General features: G+C 44.4%; 1 protein-coding gene across 3 annotated transcripts in view; it reads right to left on the bottom strand.

Moving 5' to 3' along the window:
• dpp6a (dipeptidyl-peptidase 6a) overlaps window positions 1-18752 on the bottom strand; it is a 664537-nt gene that overhangs the window by 25889 nt on the left and 619896 nt on the right. For all 3 annotated transcript variants that reach the window (XM_055664215.1, XM_055664233.1, XM_055664224.1), the window contains exons 14-18: window positions 14960-15051; window positions 7474-7521; window positions 3336-3454; window positions 2155-2202; window positions 556-654 (exon numbers count right to left, since the gene is read on the bottom strand). In XM_055664215.1, coding sequence (XP_055520190.1) covers window positions 556-654; window positions 2155-2202; window positions 3336-3454; window positions 7474-7521; window positions 14960-15051 — 406 coding nt within the window. The remainder of the gene's footprint in view (window positions 1-555; window positions 655-2154; window positions 2203-3335; window positions 3455-7473; window positions 7522-14959; window positions 15052-18752) is intronic.

The raw sequence follows: 18752 nt of genomic DNA, 5'->3' as shown, positions 1-18752 counted from the left end.
GGAGATTGAGAGGGGATCTTAAAGAAACTTACAAAATTCTTAGGGGGTTGGACAGGCTAGATGCAGGAAGATTGTTCCCGATGTTGGGGAAGTCCAGGACAAGGGGTCACAGCTTAAGGATAAGGGGGAAATCCTTTAGGACAGAGATGAGAAAAACATTTTTCACACAGAGAGTGGTGAATCTCTGGAACTCTCTGCCACAGAGGGTAGTTGAGGCCAGTTCATTGGCTATATTTAAGAGGGAGTTAGATGGGGCCCTTGTGGCTAAAGGGATCAGAGGGTATGGAGAGAAGGCAGGTACGGGATACTGAGTTGGATGATCAGCCGTGATCATATTGAATGGTGGTGCAGGCTCGAAGGGCAAAATGGCCCACTCCTGCACCTATTTTCTATGTATCTATGTAATTATGTAACTTCTGAATGCTATTGAGTGATAAAACACAAAGTGGATGCACATCAGTCTCTTAAGGCCGAGTCAAATGATATGACTCTGGGCTATTGTATTAGTGCGCTATTATATTCTTATATTCCGCAACTGAGAAGAACAATACTTACTGTAATCTTTTATTTGAATTTCTTTGAACTCTATCTTGGGCATTTGCTTGCTCTCAGTGGCATTCTCGACCTTCTCGTTTCTCTCCAGCACAAAATATTCTAAAGGGGTTAAAAAAAGGAGTTAGATTTTAAGTCATCTTTAGCTCAATCCATCCAGCTGATATAATGTTCTTTGGATGAGGTCGGAGTAAGCGATGTTATAACTTTGATGTCACCTCAGCTTACCTGTTGCTGAAATTATGCTTGATGCCCTTAGTGAACTAGAAAGCATTCTATACCGACCATGTTCAGTTCAGTTTGGTTTACCTTAGAAATACAGCACGGAAAGATGCCCTTCGGCCCGCCGAGTCCGCGATGACCTGTGAACCCGCACACTAACACTATCCTACACGCACTAGCGACAATTTACAATTTTACCAAGCCAATTAGTCTACAAATCTCTACGTCTTTAGAGTGTGGGAGGAAACTGGAGCAGCTGGAGAAAACTCATGTGGTCACAGGGAGAATGCACGAACACCGTACAGACAGCACCCGTAGTCAGAATTGAACCTGGGTCACTGGTGCTGTAAGGCAGCAGCTCTACCGCTGTGCCACCATGCTGCCCATCCCACAATACATTACCATTCAACTTGACATTGGTTTGGCCACAATTGGAGTATTGGATTCAGTTCTGGGTGCCATATATTTTGCAAAGACCAGTTAGCTAATCAAAGCTGCAAGCAACAGGTTGGAATCATGGGCTCCTGGGCCATCAGTGCCGGCTCTGATTTATTCTGCACCTTTTCATACCTCCAGCTTCCCTATCCACTGACTCTCAGTGTCATAAGGGTCTCGACCCAAAACGTCACCTATTCCTTTATCCAGAGATGCTGCCTGACACGCTGAGTTGCTCCAGCACTTTGTGTCCACCTTCAAAGGTAAACCAGCACCTGCAGTTCCTTCTTTCGCAGGTTAACGCCCTGTCCCACGGTACGAGTTCATTCCAAGAGCTCTCCCGAGTTTGCCCTGATTCGAACTCGGAGATTTACGGTAATAGCCGCTCATCGGTACTCGGGGCCCTCGTGGACATTTTTCAACATGTTGAAAAATCTTCACGAGTCTTCCTGAGCTTACCTGCCGTTAGCTAGTCTTCCCGAGTACCTGCCGTTAGCGTTATGAGCTGCTAAGAGACTCCAACGTACCCGCTATGTTCATTTTCCGTCCTTACGAGTTTGATTTTTTTTTAACTCGGGAGAGCTCTTGGAATGAACACGTACCGTGGGACAGGGCTATTAGAATGATTCCAGGGATGAGGACATTTAGGTGTGTGAATAGTAAAGAGAGTTGGTGTTGGAGTAGGTTATATAAGCGAGGAAGACATGGCTACTGATCGGTACCATGAAGATATAGAGACTGCAGTTTGACCTGACAAGGATTATATTGCTAAGTAATTTCTATTGCTCATCATAGTCCGTTATCATGTATCTGTACATTGTAAACGGCTCGATTGTAATCATGTATTGCCTTCCCGCTGACTGGTTAGCAGGCAACAAAACCTTCTCACTGCACCTCGGTTCACGTGACAATAAACTAAACCACAGGCGAAAGGTGACGACTTACCATGCCTGTTACTGGTGCTGTGAACTGTGACCTTTGGAACTCCTGGCCCTGAAGAGATAAAGAGAAATCATTAGCAAGTCCGATGTGTAGGAGGAAACCTGGAATCAATTGGGATTTACTGAGCACGATGGCATAAGTTCCTATTGCATCAGGTTATGTTCTCCCGTCAGTTATATCTCCCCATGTATTCCTGCAACATATTCTCTCTCATGTGCCCATTAACTCCCACTCCCCCCCCCCAGCATTCACCTACCACCACCTGTCCCTGGAGCAATTTACAGTGGGAAAATGTTCTACCTGCATTTCTTTGTGTTGAGAATCTTCCTCTGCCAAGGCCTTGTTTCGAGATGCCAACTGAGGATACAACACCTTGATGCTCACAATTTGTGTGCAACGTGTTAGGTGTATTAGAACCTGCAATATTGGGCTTTGAAATGCAGGATTGGGCTCTGCCCATGAAGGGAACGCAATATCAACTGCAAAGTGCATCCTCTTAAAGGAGTGCTTCTCATTGGGATTTAGAAAGCACACCAACGCCTCTACTTAGAAGGTTCGGCTTGTACCCAGAAATTTCTACAGACACGCCGTGCAAAGCATTTCATCAGGATGCATCACAGTATGGTTCAGGAACAGCTCCATCCAAGAACGTGTGAAATTGCAGAGAATTGTGGACGCTGCCCAGACCATCACACAAACCAACCTCCCTTCCATTGACTCCATCTATGCTTCATACTGCCTAGGCAAGGCCACCAGCATAATCATGGACAAGTCACACCCTGGTCTGGTCACCCTGCCCTCTTCTCCCCTCTCCCATTATGCAAGAGATACAGAAGTGTGAAAACACACACCTCCAGATTCAGGGACAGCTTCTTCCCAACTGTTTTCAGGCAACTGAACTACCCTACTAACAACTGGAGAGCTACTGTATACATCATTGAAGACCCTCAAACTATCTTTAATTGGACTTTATCTTGCACTTGATATTATTCCCTGTATCATGGGCATGTGTGAAAGAATAGGTTACCAGAAAATAAGTGGGGGAATGGGATGGTTCTCAGGGTTGGCATGGACTCGATGGACCAAACAGGCTGGTTCTTTATCTTAAGGAAATAAGACTCAGGGAAAGGAACGAACTTCTAGAAATGTAGGTAGTATAGAAAACAAAACTATTTCTCACCCACCTTTGCAGTACAGCAGGAAGTAATGCATGTTGTGACTAAATGAAGCGCTGAAGAATGTGCAGTTTGGGATCAGATCACAGGACAGGCAGCGCCTGTTAAAGGTCCCGCTGGTCTCTGCACTAAAGGTAGAAGATTGTTTTTAGCAGGTGCAGCAAACACTATTATCATCCATATTACTTAAATATACAGTATGTAATGACTTTAGAATAGAATAGTTTCTTTATTGTCATTGTGGCATGGGCATGTACAACAAAATTTAAGTTGTCTGCCAGTCAGTGCAGCGCCTAAAGCTAGAGAAACCCACGGTAAAATAATTGATCCTGAAAGCGGGTGCTGTCAGTATCCCTTAGTCTGTATCGCCCCTGCGTTCCTTGGCGGCTACATTTAGTGCTTTTATAGCAGTGGGGTAAAAACTGTTTGTACATTTTCCCCCTGGGACTGCGTCTGCCTGGGCAACAGTTTCTCCTGGGTGCTCCGGTTTTTTTGGCGCAGCGGGAACTCCCACAATCCAAAGACAGGGCAGGTTTGTAGTTGTTAATTGGCCTCTGGAAATTGCTTTGAGCCGTGTGAAGGATAGAACTGGTGTATGGGTGATCGCTGGTCAGCGTGGACTTGGTGGACCGAAGGGCCTGTTTCCACTCTGTATCTCGAAACTAAACCAAACTAAACTAAACTAAAGAGATTAAATCCTTAATGCAAACTGGCAGTACTATAGGCCCCCATTAAGGTCAGCTAGATGCATGTTAGCCTCATCCAGCCCTACAATCCCCTGGGATATCTGCATTCCTCTGATTCAGTCTCATGCTTTTCTGATTTTCATCTCTCTACTGGTACTCAACCGTTTGCAGTTTTGACTGTTTCCTCTCTCTCATAATACCCCCCCCCTCTCTTTCATCCTTCCGCTCTCTCACCCTCGTCGCTTTTCACACACAGTGTGTAGGATATACACGCACATACCACACACACACTTGGTGGGGCGAACTGTTTCCACTCTGTATCTCTAAACTAAACCAAACTAACATACACTAAAGACATTAAACTTAACACACTGGCACACACACACACAGATGCAAGCCTCCTCCAGCCCACTGGGATATCACACTCTGATTCAGTCTCACACACACACACACAACCGTTTGCAGTTTTGACTGTTTCCTCTCTCTCAAACATACACAAGCACGCACACACATATACACGCACACATGCACATACATAGTCACAGGCATACAGGCACAGAGACACAGATACACGGACACACACAGATACAGGCACACACACACACACACACACACACACACACACACACACACACACGCACGTACGCACACACACACACAGCGCACGCACACACATACATACACACACACAAGCACACACACACACACACACACACACACACACACAGCACACAAACACACACACACACACACACACACACACACATAAAGGACATGCACACACACAAGCATGCGCACACACAAAGCGCACCCACACGCACACACAGCACACACACACGCACACACACAAGCATGCACAACACACATGCACGTACACACATACACAAACTCACATGTACACACACACACAAGCACACACACACAAGCACGCACACACAAGCATACGCACACACATGCAAACACACACACAAGCGCGCGCACACACACACACACACACACACACACACACACACACACACACACACACACACACACACACACACACACACACACACACACACACACACACACAAATGTATTCAGCCAGACGGTGGTGAATCTGTGGAATTCATTGCCACAGAAAAGGCTGTGGAGCCCAAGTCAATGGGTATTTTTATAGCTGAGATTGATGGGCTCTTGATTAGTATGGGTGTCAAAGGTTAGGGAGGAAGGCAGGAGAATAGGGCTGAAAGGAAAATAGATCAGCCTTGACCGAATGGTGGAGAAGACCTGATGGACCGAATGGCCTAATTCTGTTCCTTTTTCTTATACAAACACATAGACACAGACACCCACACATATACATACATACGCACACTTACTGCTGCAAAGAGTCATACAGCATGGAAACAGGGGCCCTTCGGCCCAACTAGCCCACATCGACCAACATGCCCCATCTACGGTACACAGAAATGCTGGAGAAACTCAGCGGGTGCAGCAGCATCTATGGAGCGAAGGAAATAGGCAACGTTTCGGGCCAAAACCCTAGTTCCACCTACTTGCAGTTGACCCATAAAACTGTAAACCTATCCTATCCATGTACTTGTCCAAATGTCTCTTAAATGTATCGATGGTACTTGCCCACTTACACCAAGGCTTTGTAAACCAGTATCTGCAGTTGCTTCATCATCAAAGCCCCACACCATCCTGGCCACATGCTCATCTCCCTGCTACCTTCAGGTAGAAGGTACAGGAGCCTGAAGACTGCAACAACCAGGTTCAGGAATAGCTACTTCCCCACAGCCATCAGGCTATTAAACCTGGCTCGGACACAACTCTGATTATTAATAACCACTTTCTGTTATTTGCACTTTGCCAGTTTATTTATTCATGTGTGTATATATTTATATCATGGTATATGGACACATTTATCTGTTTTGTAGTAAATGCCTACTATTTTTCTGTGTGCTTAAGCAAAGCAAGAATTTCATTGTCCTATACAGGGACACATGACAATAAACTCACTTGAACTTGAACTTCTGCCTTTGATATTTACTGCTATACCCCAGTCAACCACTAGGTGTCAGTTTAATACTCTCCCAGTCCCTTTCCTCCTCTGTGCAGAAGTGTTTATTCTGTTTGGGCCGCCATCCTCTCTGTATGGATTAGCAGAGACTCACTGTCTGAGAAATTGCAGGCATGAATCCAAACATTACCTTTGGGGATCGATATATCATTATATCAACGGGGGGGGGGAGATTCAGAGGCAGCATAGCATGAAAATTGCTGGGCCAAAGTAAATCATTTAAAAGCTCACTCTGCTGAGCAATCAACTGTATTATGCATGTCTGAGCAATTATTTATTTATTTTGTAAGCGATATAAACGTTGAGAGGACTCCAGCCACTGCAGAGGGAGTCGGTCAAACATAACTGGGCAGCACAGTGGCACAAGGGTAGAGTTCCTGCCTTACAGCGCCAGAGCCACGGGTTCGATCCTGACTACGGGTGCTGTCTGCACGGAGTTTGCACGTTCTCCCCGTGACCGGCGTGGGTTTTCTCCGGGGGCTCCGGTTTCCTCCCACACTCCAAAATATACAGGTTTGTAGGTTAATTGACTTTGGTAAAATTGTCCTTAGTGTGCAGGATAGTGCTAGCGTACGGGGTGATCATTGGTTGGTGCGGACTCAGTGGACTGAAGGGCCTGTTTCCATATTGTATCTCGAGAATAAATTAACCTGGAAATAATGAGCGGAGCCTCAGGAGATGAGTAGGTTGCAGTCATAGGGCAGTGGCCTCTAGTGGACCAGGGGCATCAGTAGGAAAGTTCCTTGTTGTCTTGGTGGGCAGCTTGGCCATGATGGATACATCTCATGCACATGGTAGTCACATCACACACTCACGTATGGAGGAGGCTAGGGACCTGGTGAATGGGATTAGTGGAAATAGGAACTTGATGGCCAGTATAGAAATGGTAGACCGAAGGGCCTGTGACTATGCTGTGTGATTTTGGAATAATATCTAACCAATTGACCACGTACATATGTGCACACACACGCACACGCAGAGAACCCAAACAGAATGCGTGCACATGCACACACACACACACACACACACACACACTCGCTCACACACATGTGCAGTCACACGGACACTCATGCACATATACACCCATGTGCACATTTGGCACACACATAACTGGTCGCATACATATGCGTGCACATTCACACACACACACGTACCCATGCATGTGCGCATACACAAGCATGCACCCAAACACAACACATACAGAGAAGCATAAACAGATACTACGCTCACACAGATCAATGATACTAATGCACACTCATAAGCACGTGCCATTGACATGCAAGCACAACTTGCACACACACATGTGCCGGCAAACACATGCACACATTAAAACATATACATGCGCACATGTGCGGATTGTAACACAATACTCATGCTCAAGCAGACACAATCTTACCTGTACAATTGTCGCCGTAACGGAGAGTCCTCTGTGCTCAGAAAGTAACTGGGGATAAGAGCAGTAAATTAAATGAATAATTAATTTATTATTTTTTATAATTTGTTCTTTTTATGTCAAGGTATTGATAGGACAATATACGAATGCATTAATGAATAAGAGGTGCTTATAATCTGGATCATGGGATACTTAGTCTACACGCAGACAGTGCAAGACAATTTAGCAATAATCACATGGAGAACGAAGACATCGAATCATAGTTATATATTTGTATGTACAGCGCAGAAACAGGCCTTTCCGCCCATCACATCCATGCTGTTCTTTCTGCCAATCCATTCTAATCCCAGTTGCCTATGTTAGGTCTGTATCATTTAATGCTTTGCTTATTTAAGTGTCTGTTTAAACAATTCTTAAACTTAGTGATCGCATCTGATTTCTTCACCTGTTCTAGCAGCACATTCCAGATTCAACCACTATGCACAAAATAATATTTATCCTTAATCCCCCTTTAAATGGCTATCTTAAACCTCTTATTTTTAGATTCTGACTATCGACCCTATCTATGCCTCTTATTACTTTGCTTCCATCAAGTTTATGGTGGCATGGTGGTGCAGCAGTTGATTTGTTCCCTCAGAGCACCAGAGACCCAGGCTCGATCCTGACTACGGGTGCTGTCCGTATGGAGTTTGCACATTCTCCCTGTGACCGCGTGGGTTTCCTCCAGGTGCTCCGGTTTCCTCCCACATTCTGAAGACATGCGGGTTTGCAGGTTCATTGGCTTCAGTAAATTGCCACTAATACAACTACTGTACAGGGTGATTGATGGTTGGTGAGGAATTGGTGGGCTGATGGGCCAGTTTCCATCTCTAAACTCTAAAGTCAATTCTCAGCTTCCTTCACTCCAAGGAAAACAAGCCCAGCCTATCCCTATACAGGGCCTGCCCACTATACGAGTTTACCCAAGAGCTCTTCTGAGTTAAAAAAAAAATCAAACTCGTGGTAACTACATAGAATGTACGTAGCGGGTACATCGGAGCTCAGGGACGTCTCTCTTAAAGCCCTGTCCCACGGTACGAGTTATTTCCAAGAGCTCTCCCGAGTTTGTCCTTATTCGAACTCGGAGATTTATGGTAATGGCCACTCGTCGGTACTCGGGGCTCTCGTGGACATTTTTCAACATGTTGAAAAATTTTCACGAGTCTTCCCTTGCTTACCTGCCGTTAGCGAGTCTTCCCGAGTACCTGCCATTAGCGGTACGACCGCTAAGAGACGTCCCCGAGCTCCGACGTACCCGCTACGTTCATTCTCCGTGCTTACCATGAATTTGATTTTTTTTAAACTCGGGAGAGCTCTTGGAATTAACTCGTACAGTGGGACAGGGCTTTTAGCGGCTCGTAACGCTAACAGCAGATACTCGGGAAAACACGGGAAGACTCATGAAGTTTTTTCAACGTTGAAAAATGTCCACGAGAGCCCCGAGTACCGACAAGCGGCTATTACCGTAATTCTCCGTGTTCGAATCAGGGGAAAGTCGGGAGAACTCTTGAATTATCTCATACAGTGGGACAGGCCCTTAACTAAATGCCTTCAATGATGGCAATAGATGGGGTGGGGCGTAGCAGGGTGGCATGGTGGCGCAGCGCTGGAGGTGCTGGCTTACCGCGCCAGAGACCCAGGTTCGATCCTGACTGTGGGTGCTGCCTGTACAGAGTTTGCATGTTCTCCCCGTGACCTCTTGGGTTTTCTCTGGGTGCTTCGGTTTCCCCTCACACTCGAAAATCATACACATTTGTTAATTAATTGACTTTGGGTTAAATTCTCTATAGTGTGTAGGATAGTGCTAGTGTACGGGGTGATCGCTGGTCGACGTGGACGTGGTGGGCTGAAGGGTCTATTTTTGGCTGTATCTCTAAAGTCTAAGGATGGGTGATCTCACTAGTGCAACAACATCCTTCTTACTGTGTGGTGACTAGAACTGCACACAATACTCCAGGTGCAGCTTAATCCGTGTTTCATTACGTACAGATGTACATTAATATATTGTCATATACACCCGGGTGGAATGAAATTCTTTAGTTGCATGAAGCTCATGGAGTAACAAGTAAATGAGGTAATTATACTGTGAATACAACTGAGGATACATTTAACGATAAATTAACCCGATGAAAAAAAATGAAAGTGCAATAATGGAATTAAGGAAACGAATACATGTAGGAAGTAACTGCGGATGCTGGCTTACACTAAAGATAGACACAAAATGCTGGAGTAATTCAGTGGGACAGGCAGCATCTCTGGAGAGAAGGAATAGGTGGAGTTTTGGTTCAAGACCCTTTTTCAGGCTGAGAGTCAGGGGAGAGGGAAACTAAAGATATGGAAAGGTTTCAATGATATGGAAGGCCATAGTAGCACAGCGGTAGAATTGCTGCCTTACAGCGCTTGCAGTGCCGGAGATCTGGGTTCATTCCGACTACAGCTGCTTATCTGTACGGAGTTTGTACATTCTCCCCGTAACCGGTTTTCTCTGAGATCTTCGGTTTCCTCCCACACTCCAAAGACATACAGGTATGCAGATTAATTAGTTTGGTGTATATGCAAATTGTCTCTAGTGTGTGTAGGCTCCGTACAGACAGCATCTGTAGTCAGGATTGAACCCGGGTCTCTGGCGCTGTAAGACAGCAACTCTACCGTTGTGTCATCGTGTCGCCCAGAGGAATCATTAGAATTCTATCTGTGTTACGTCCAAATCCCTCGACCCGCTCCTATCCATGTACCTGCCCAAATGTTTAGTTTAGTTTTAGTTTTAGTTTAGTTTAGTTTTGGTTTCACATGTATCGAGGTACAGTGCAAAGCTGCTTTGTTGCATAGTATCCAGTTGGTGGACAGACTACACATGGTTACAATCAAGCCGTCCACATTGTACAGACTAAGGGGAATAATGATTAGTGCAAGTTAATGTCCAGTAATGTCCAATTAAAGATAGTCCAAGAGTCTCCAATAAGGTGTGTGGTAGGTCAGGTCCACTCTCTAGTTGGTGATAAATTGGTTCAGTTGCCTGATAACTGCTGGGAAGAAACTGTCCCTCAATCTGGAGATGGTTTCACACTTCTGTACCTTTTGCCTGATGTTAGAGGGAAGAACAGGGAGTGTCCGGGTGAGACTCTTCCTTCATTATGCCGGTGGCCTTACTGAGGCAGCATGGTGTAGATGGAGTCAACGGAAGGGAGGTTGGTTTCAAATGTTGTTATTGTACCTTCCGCAATCACTTTTTCTGGCAGCTCTGTATACCGACCATCCTCTGTGTGAGGATGTTGCCCCTCATTCCCCTCTTACCTTAAACCATTAATTTTTGATTTTGCTTGCCTGGGAGAGGCATTCACTTATCTACGCTGCGCTTGTTATTCACAGAAGAGAATCCAAACTCCTGTAGCTGATGTACATTGTAAAGTTCCCTAACATCACTTCCGATAGACCAGAACAACTGATTAATGGATTAACAAGAGTTTTATATGGCTGTAAAAATGATCTCTAACCTCGAATATAGACGATATAAGTACCAGAATCTCATTAACCTTTTCTCATTATTTTGTAGCCTGGTTTTGCTGCTCACAAAATACTGAGCCTCTTTCACCCCTCTATATATCTATCCCTTTACCATTTACAAAGTGTTCTGATCTACCCTTTTAAGTTTGACTTTGTATTAGTCGACATAAAATCCATTTGCCACTTTGCTGCTCAATTGCATAATCCATTAATATCGCTTTGCAATGTAATACTTCCTACTCCAGTATATTGTCCCGCAGTGTGGGTGGGGCGTAGAATTGCCGGGATATGTGGAGAGAACTGGCCGCAGGGAGAAATGGTGACAGTTTGAAAGCAAGAAAAGACACACAGTGGAAGATGGACATAAAATGCTGGAGTAACTCAGTGGGACAGGCAGCATCTCGGAAGAGAAGGAATGGATGACGTTTCGGGTCGAGACCCTTCATCCGACCCTTCTTCACACACACTGCTGGAGTAACTCAGTTGGCCAGGCAACATCTCTGGAGAACTTGGATAGTCAACATTTCGGGTCTTCTTTGTATCTGTCTTAAAAACAACTCAGGCCAACACTCCTTTCCAGCAGTGAGGGTCATTCATAGGGGAACAGGTTTGCTTTCTGAGTCAGCATGGAGTTAATGGGCCAAATTACATTCTTCTACCTCATATGTTCATAAATTCTCAGAGCAGATTTAGGCCATTTGGCCCACCAAGTCTATTTCGCCATTCAATCATGGCTGATCTATCCTTCCTTCTCAACCCCATTCTCCTGCCTTCTCCCCATAACCCCTGACACCCTTAAGGACATACGGAAATATGATATATAATATGGCACGGGAGAACAAAAGATAAATAGGTGTAATTATAGAGACTAAAATAAGGACCAGTTAGCATTCACTTTATCAACTGTCTCAGCATGGAGCTGTTAAAGAAGCAGGAAAAATATTAATTTTTTATGGTTTTCATAGATGAAATGGTTTCCAAAATGTTGTTTCACACTTGGGCAATTTCAAGCAGATCTGTATTGAAAAGAGGGGCTGCTACATTTGCAGCCTCTTACAAGTTATTCTGAAAAAATAAATTAGATAGTAAGAATTTATGTACTTGAAAGGCAGTAAATTCTGCCTCGTTAACACTGGGTTACAACTACATGGCTGTACTCAATTCAGGATCAAATATTAATTCTTGGCTGTGGTTGTTAAGTCCTTGCTATTACATGATTCTGGTGTAATTTGAACAGGGTGCATTTATAAACCATTTAACTCATGGTCCTGTATAACGGTAGCCTGAAACAATGCTGAGAGGATCGAGTGTGGAAGCTAAAGGTGGAATATCACCTGGGGATGGGGGCAGGGGTGGTGACAAGGATGGTATAGATGGGATTTAGTTGCCGGAGAGAAGTCGGCATGGAGTCATAGAGTCATAGAGCCACACTGCATGTTAGTTTGTTTGTTTATAACAGCCACGTGTACCGAGATACAGTGAAAAGCTTTTGTTTGCTTGCTCCCCAATCAAAAAAAATACTCTGTGATTACAACCAAGCTGTCCACAGCGCAATGATTACAGATAAAGGTTACAACATTTAGTGCAAAGATATAATATTAAATTCCAAAACGTCTGCTTAAAGATAGTTCAAATGTCTCCAATGAGGTAGATGGGAGGTCAGGACCGTTCAGTTGCCTGATGACAGCTGGGAAGAAACTGATCCTGAATCAGGAGCTGTGCGTTTTCAAACTTCTGTACCTTGCCTGATGGGAGAGGGAAGAAGAGGGAGTGACCGGAGTGGGATTGGTCCTTGATTTATGCTGGGGCATTGTCGAGGCAGCGTGGAATGTAGATGGAGACAATGGAAGGGATGTTGGTTTGTGTGATGGCCTTGGGATGTGGGCCCAACTCGTCCATACCGACCAAGTTGCCTCACACCTGCCGGTGTCTGATCCATCGGCCTCTAAAGGTTTCCTCCCCATCCATGTACCTGTCCAAGTGTCTTGTAAAGGACACCATTGTACCTGACTCTGCTGATTCCTCTGGCAGCTTATTCCATTTACACGCACGTCCCTCTGTGTGGAAAATGTTGGATGAGTGAGGAAGGGAGAAGATGTGTGTGGGAAGGAGTGTGTGAGGATAGTGGGAGGAACAGATGAGGAGAAGTGTTCATTCTCTCTTCTCCAGGGATCATTATTACAGCTAGGTTGCTCGGGTAGGTTACCCTTAATGTCCCACTTTCACAACCTAATTCACAACCTTTTTTACTCGTGGACATTTTTCATTAGGCTAGAAAAACGCCCCGACGTACTTGATGACACGAATACCTACGACTAACATCACGACCTACTTGCAACCTACCTACGACCTCCTACGACCTCGTGACGACCATGCTGCGAGTATGTCAAGGGCAAACTTGGCAGAGGTCGTGAATTAGGTTGTGAAAGTGGCCCTAAATTAAAGGGCCTTTAATTTAATGTCTATTAAAAGCCCTTTATTAGACACTAAATGCTGCAGTAACTCAGCAGCAGACAAATGTGCTGGAGAAACTCAGCGGGTGCGGCAGCATCTATGGAGTGAAGGAAATAGGCAACGTTTCGGGCCAAAACCCTTCTTCAGACAGGCAGCGGGACCGGCAGCATCTCTGGAGAGAAGGAATGGGTGATGTCTCGTGGTCGAGACCCTTCCCTCTTGACCCAAAATGCAACCCATTCCTTCTCTCCAGAGATGCCGCCTGCCCCGCTGAGTTACTCCAGCATTTTTTTGTGCCTATCTTCGGTGTAAACCAGCATCTGCAGTTGCTTCCTACATGCATGGCTACCCTTTACTGCTTTCCTTTCCGTTTGCAGTATTTAGAGTATTGTGTCAGTTTTGTTCACCCTGTTATGCTGGAGCACTGCATCGCGTTTAAAACCACCTTACCTGCGCGAGCCGGACAGCAGTGTTTGTTGAGCTGGAAAGGGTTGCAGGTTAAAAGACCTTTTATGAGGACTGAACCGCGTTGGAGCACTGAGGCTATAGACGGGCGGCTCAGTGCCGCGGTTGAGCACCGCGGGCCAACGGCTAGGACTTTATTCTGCACCTGACGAGTGCATTTGCAGCGATAGGAGGCAAATCCTCGAGGTGGGTGATCCCTTGTAGAGGGGTATGTCACAAAATCATGAGAGGAATAGATCGGATAAATACACTCAGTCTTTTGCCCAGAGTAGGGGAATTGAGAACCAGAGGACATGGAGTTTAATGAGGTAATGCTTTTTCTAAGTCACAAAGTACATAGAGTGCATTATTGGTCCTTTCCTGATAGAAATACAGGAATGCTTATGTTGTGACTGAAGGATTTAGCAGTCCAAAAATGTGTACTGACAAAATACGAATATGAGGGGGAACAACAGTTTTTACACAAATGGTGGTACAAACCAGGTATATAGGAGCAAAAATTGCTGGGGATTGGAGGTACTAAACTAATAATTGTGGCTGGTACTACCACAATGTTTAAGAAACATTTTGACAGGTACATGGATTGGGTAGGTTTAGAAGGATATGGGCCAAAAGCAGGCAGGTGGGACAAGTGTAGATAGGGCATGTTGGTCGGAGTGGGAAAGTTGGGCCGAAGGGCCTGTTTCCATGCCCTGACCCTATGACGATTGTAATCACATGTGCCGTTTCAAGCTGGTTTTATTTTTCCTAGTCAAAGTATCTGATATGTTCCCTTTACTTTCACAGTTCCTCTAGCTGTAATGCAGAAACACTGCAGTCTGCAGCCCATAAACAATGTGGAGGTGGTGTAACTTCTGCGTAATCTGTGAAATAGTTTATATCAATCATCTTTTGTTATGTTTCGCTCCTGAATCTGAATTGTATTGACTTTGGAGAAAGGATCCAGAATGGGTGTCTGATCCTTTATTCCAAAAGAGCAGATTGCTATTTGACTTCTAATTTGTTTTAGCCATTCCTGGACACTTACATTTTCTGATGAAGTTCATCGTATGTCAAAATCTGTGTCACATCCCAGTTGCCGGAGGTGATGGATTGCAGATTATCGATAGTATTGTTAACCTGGAGCAAGAGAGAAGAGAATCATAATTTACTGTTTGGCTGAATCAACACCATTTGAAGTATAGAAATAAGGAACTACAGATGCTGGTTTACACAAAAGGACACAAAGTGCTGGAGTGACTGAACGGGTCAGGCAGCAGCTCTGGAGAACGTGGATAGATGACATTTCGAGTCGGCACCTGACTTGAGACTCTTTAGTCTGAGGAATGGTCCTGATCCTGAAAACGTCAGTCCCCCATAACTAGACCAGTTTCTCCAGATTAGGGCTGCTGCCCTGACCTGCTACAGATTTGACTGTTATGAGAACCATAGAACAAACAATTACAGCACAGAAGAGGAACTTTTCATCAAACAGACAGCCCTCATTCTCGACCCTTCTAGTCCGTGCCGTAAACACTAATAAAATTCACTCCCCTACGTCCCATTTAAATGGACCTGCACTCAGACAATATGGCCTTCCATTCAAACCCTTCACGTTAAGTTTCCATATAAACTAACCAGGGGCTACTTATTTTAAAATGATTTATATAAAAACGTTTAATATGTTAACCTATGCTCTCCACCACCTTCACTGGAAGCTCGAAGTTCTACATTAAACGAGAACCACCAGTTCGAAGTTTCTCTGAGTGAGGAGTAACGTTGAGGGTTTCCCCGCTCATGTTATCCCCTAAACTTCAGTCCCTAATTCTCACTCCGCTGTCATGTACCCTTGTTTGAATCTTCCCTACTCTCAGTGGGAAAAGCTTTATTTACTCCAGCACTTTGTGGCCATTTGGAGGAAGCTCTTTCTCGATGGGTTTTTTTTTTTAATTTAATTTTTATTAGAAGTACAGTAAATTCTCCATAGAGGATGAGGTGTGATCTTGTACCTGCAAAACATGAGAGGAAAGATCGGATAAATGCACTCAGTCTTTTGCCCAGAGTAGGGGAATTGAGAACCAGAGAGCATGGGTTTAAGATGAGGGGGGAAAGATGAGGGGCAACATTTTTACGAATGTAAAATACGAATATGAGGGGCAACATTTTTACACAAATGGTGGTAGGTATATGGAGCGAATTGCTGGAGGAGGTAGTTGAGGCTGGTACTACCACAATGTTTAAGAAACATTTGGATAGGTACATGGATTGGATAGGTTTAGAGGGATATGGGCCAAAATCAGGCAGGTGGGACAAGTGTAGATAGGGCATGTTGGTCGGAGTGGGAAAGTTGGGCCGAAGGGCCTGTTTCCATGCCCTGACCCTATGACGATTGATATCACATGTGCCTTTACTTTCACATCAGCTGTAAACCAGGTGGTGTACTTCTGCGTAATTTAAATGCATCCACCTCCAATTACTTTGGAGAAAGGATCCCTTCTTATTCCAAAAGAGCAATTGCTATTTGACTTCAAGACCTATTACTTACATTTTACTGATGAAGTTCATCGTATGTATGTGTCACATCCCAGTTGCCGGAGACATATTCAGCAATGTTTAACCTCTTTTTCATTTCAACACCATTTAAAGTATAGAAATAAGGAACTACAGATGATGGTTTACACAAAAGGACACAAAGTGCTGGAGTGACTGAACGGGTCAGGCAGCAGCTCTTTTAATTTCAAAGCACCTGACTTGAGACTTGAGGAATGACAAAACGGAACACTCTGCCTAGTACCATAACCATATAACTATTAGTTCATTTATCTACCCTTTTGCCGAAAATATTCTCCCACATATACCTGCACTCAGACAATAACCCTTCCTTATAAAACCAACTTACCTGTTTCTAGTATTAGAGTCCAATTCTCAAGTCAGTCCTTCGAGCTCCTTTATCTAGCTTGCTCTGTGTGTTATCACTTTTTGGCATTTGGAGGAAACTGGGTTTTTATTTTTTATATTTGCATAGGTACCATTACACAATACACATATATATTATTGTACCACTTCGTTTTACGAGCTAGTGTAAAACAAGGTCAAGAATCGTATATTGTAGGGAAAAAGTTATAAAGAAAGGAAATAAGACCCTAGAAAGAAAAGAAAAAAAAAAAGGAAAAACAATCGCTCTAATTTAACACAAAACTCGCAAAAACGGATATACCAACCGTGTTTTCGTTCTTGATGGTTTAATGAAGATGACACACCTTTCTGTGAAATGTTCCTCTTTTAAACATTCCAGAGTTTAATTCTTCAGCTAATGTAAGAAGATTGTATTTGCACATTTAAGCCATAGAGTATGGAAACCGGCCCTTCAGTCCATAGGTTAAGTTTAGATGTAGGGTTATTATTGTTGACTGTACTGAGGTACAATAAAAAGCTTTGCTTTGCACGATTCTGTTTTTTTTGTGTCGCATGTACTGAAGTACAGTTGAAAGCTCCGTCAAACACAACCATACATAGTTCAAACTTACCATCAGTTCAAATTCAAGTACAATCGATAGAGCAAAGGGGAGGATGCAGAACATAGTTCTCTGCATTGTAGCGCATCAGTTCCAAAGACAAAGACCAATGTCCGCAATGGGATAGAGGTAAATCAACCAATACCTTAGATTATGGAAGGACCATTTAGAAGCCTACTAACAGAGGGAAGGAAGCTGTTAATGAGTCTGGTGGTGTGCGCTTTCAAGCTTCACCACCTTCTGCCGGACGTGAACAGGGAGAAGAAGAAAAGACAGGGCTGGATGTGTCTTTGATTGTGTTGGCTGCTTTTCCGATGCTGCGTGAAGTGTAGATGGAATCAATGTTGACTATCAAGTGGCCATTTACAGTAATCCCATTTTATTCCCCTGCATTCCTATCAATTCTCCGTAGATTCCACCACTCACCTGCACATTAAAAGGCAACATCGGTTTATCATTCTAACAACATACACATGTTTGCGATGTGGGAGGAAATTGGAGAGCCTGGAGAAAACCTCAGGGAAAATGTGTAGTCTACACCAGGGGTCAGGATCAAACCAGGACAATTGGAACTGTGAGACATCAGCTCTACGAGACGCAGCATTTACTACCCACAACTATGGGCAGATTAGCTACTGCAAAAGTTAGTTGTCAGTACTCAAGGGTTTGAGCTATAGAGAGAGGTTGAGCAGGTTAGGTCTCTGTTCACTGGAGTACAGGAAGATGACGGGTGATCTTCTAGAAGTTTGCAAAATCATGAATGGAATAGATCAGAGTCTGTTGCCCAGTGTGGGTGAGTTGAGAACTGAGGGACATAGGTTTAAGGTGAGGGGGGAAAGATTTAATAGGAACCTGAGGGATAACTGTTCTACACAGATGCTGGTTTACAAAAAAAGACACAAAGTCCTGGAGTAACTCAGCGGGTCGGGCAGCATCCCTGCATCAGCGACCCAACGCTTTGGGTCGTGACCAGACTGATGACGGATTCTGACCCAAAATGTCATCCATTCTTTTCCTCCAGTAATGCTGCCTGACCCACTGAGTTACTCCAGCACCTTGTGTCTATCGCACTGCAATATAACCTGGATACTTGAATGGAACAGATTATAATAAAAAAACGATGAATGAACGGAACACTTTGACAGCGAAACCTCACCTATTCATGTTCGCCAGAGGTGCTGCCTGACCCGCTGCTTTAAGGGCCTGTCCCACTTTCATGACCTAAATCACAACCTCTGCCAAGTTTGCCCTTGACTCATACTTGCAACATGGTTGTCACGAGGTCGTAGGAGGTCATAGGTAGGTCATAGCAGGTCGCGATGCTAG

The sequence above is a fragment of the Leucoraja erinacea genome, chromosome 2 (assembly GCF_028641065.1).
Source record: "Leucoraja erinacea ecotype New England chromosome 2, Leri_hhj_1, whole genome shotgun sequence".
NCBI classification, from domain to species: domain Eukaryota; kingdom Metazoa; phylum Chordata; class Chondrichthyes; order Rajiformes; family Rajidae; genus Leucoraja; species Leucoraja erinaceus.
This window is presented reverse-complemented; position numbering and strand designations above follow the sequence as displayed.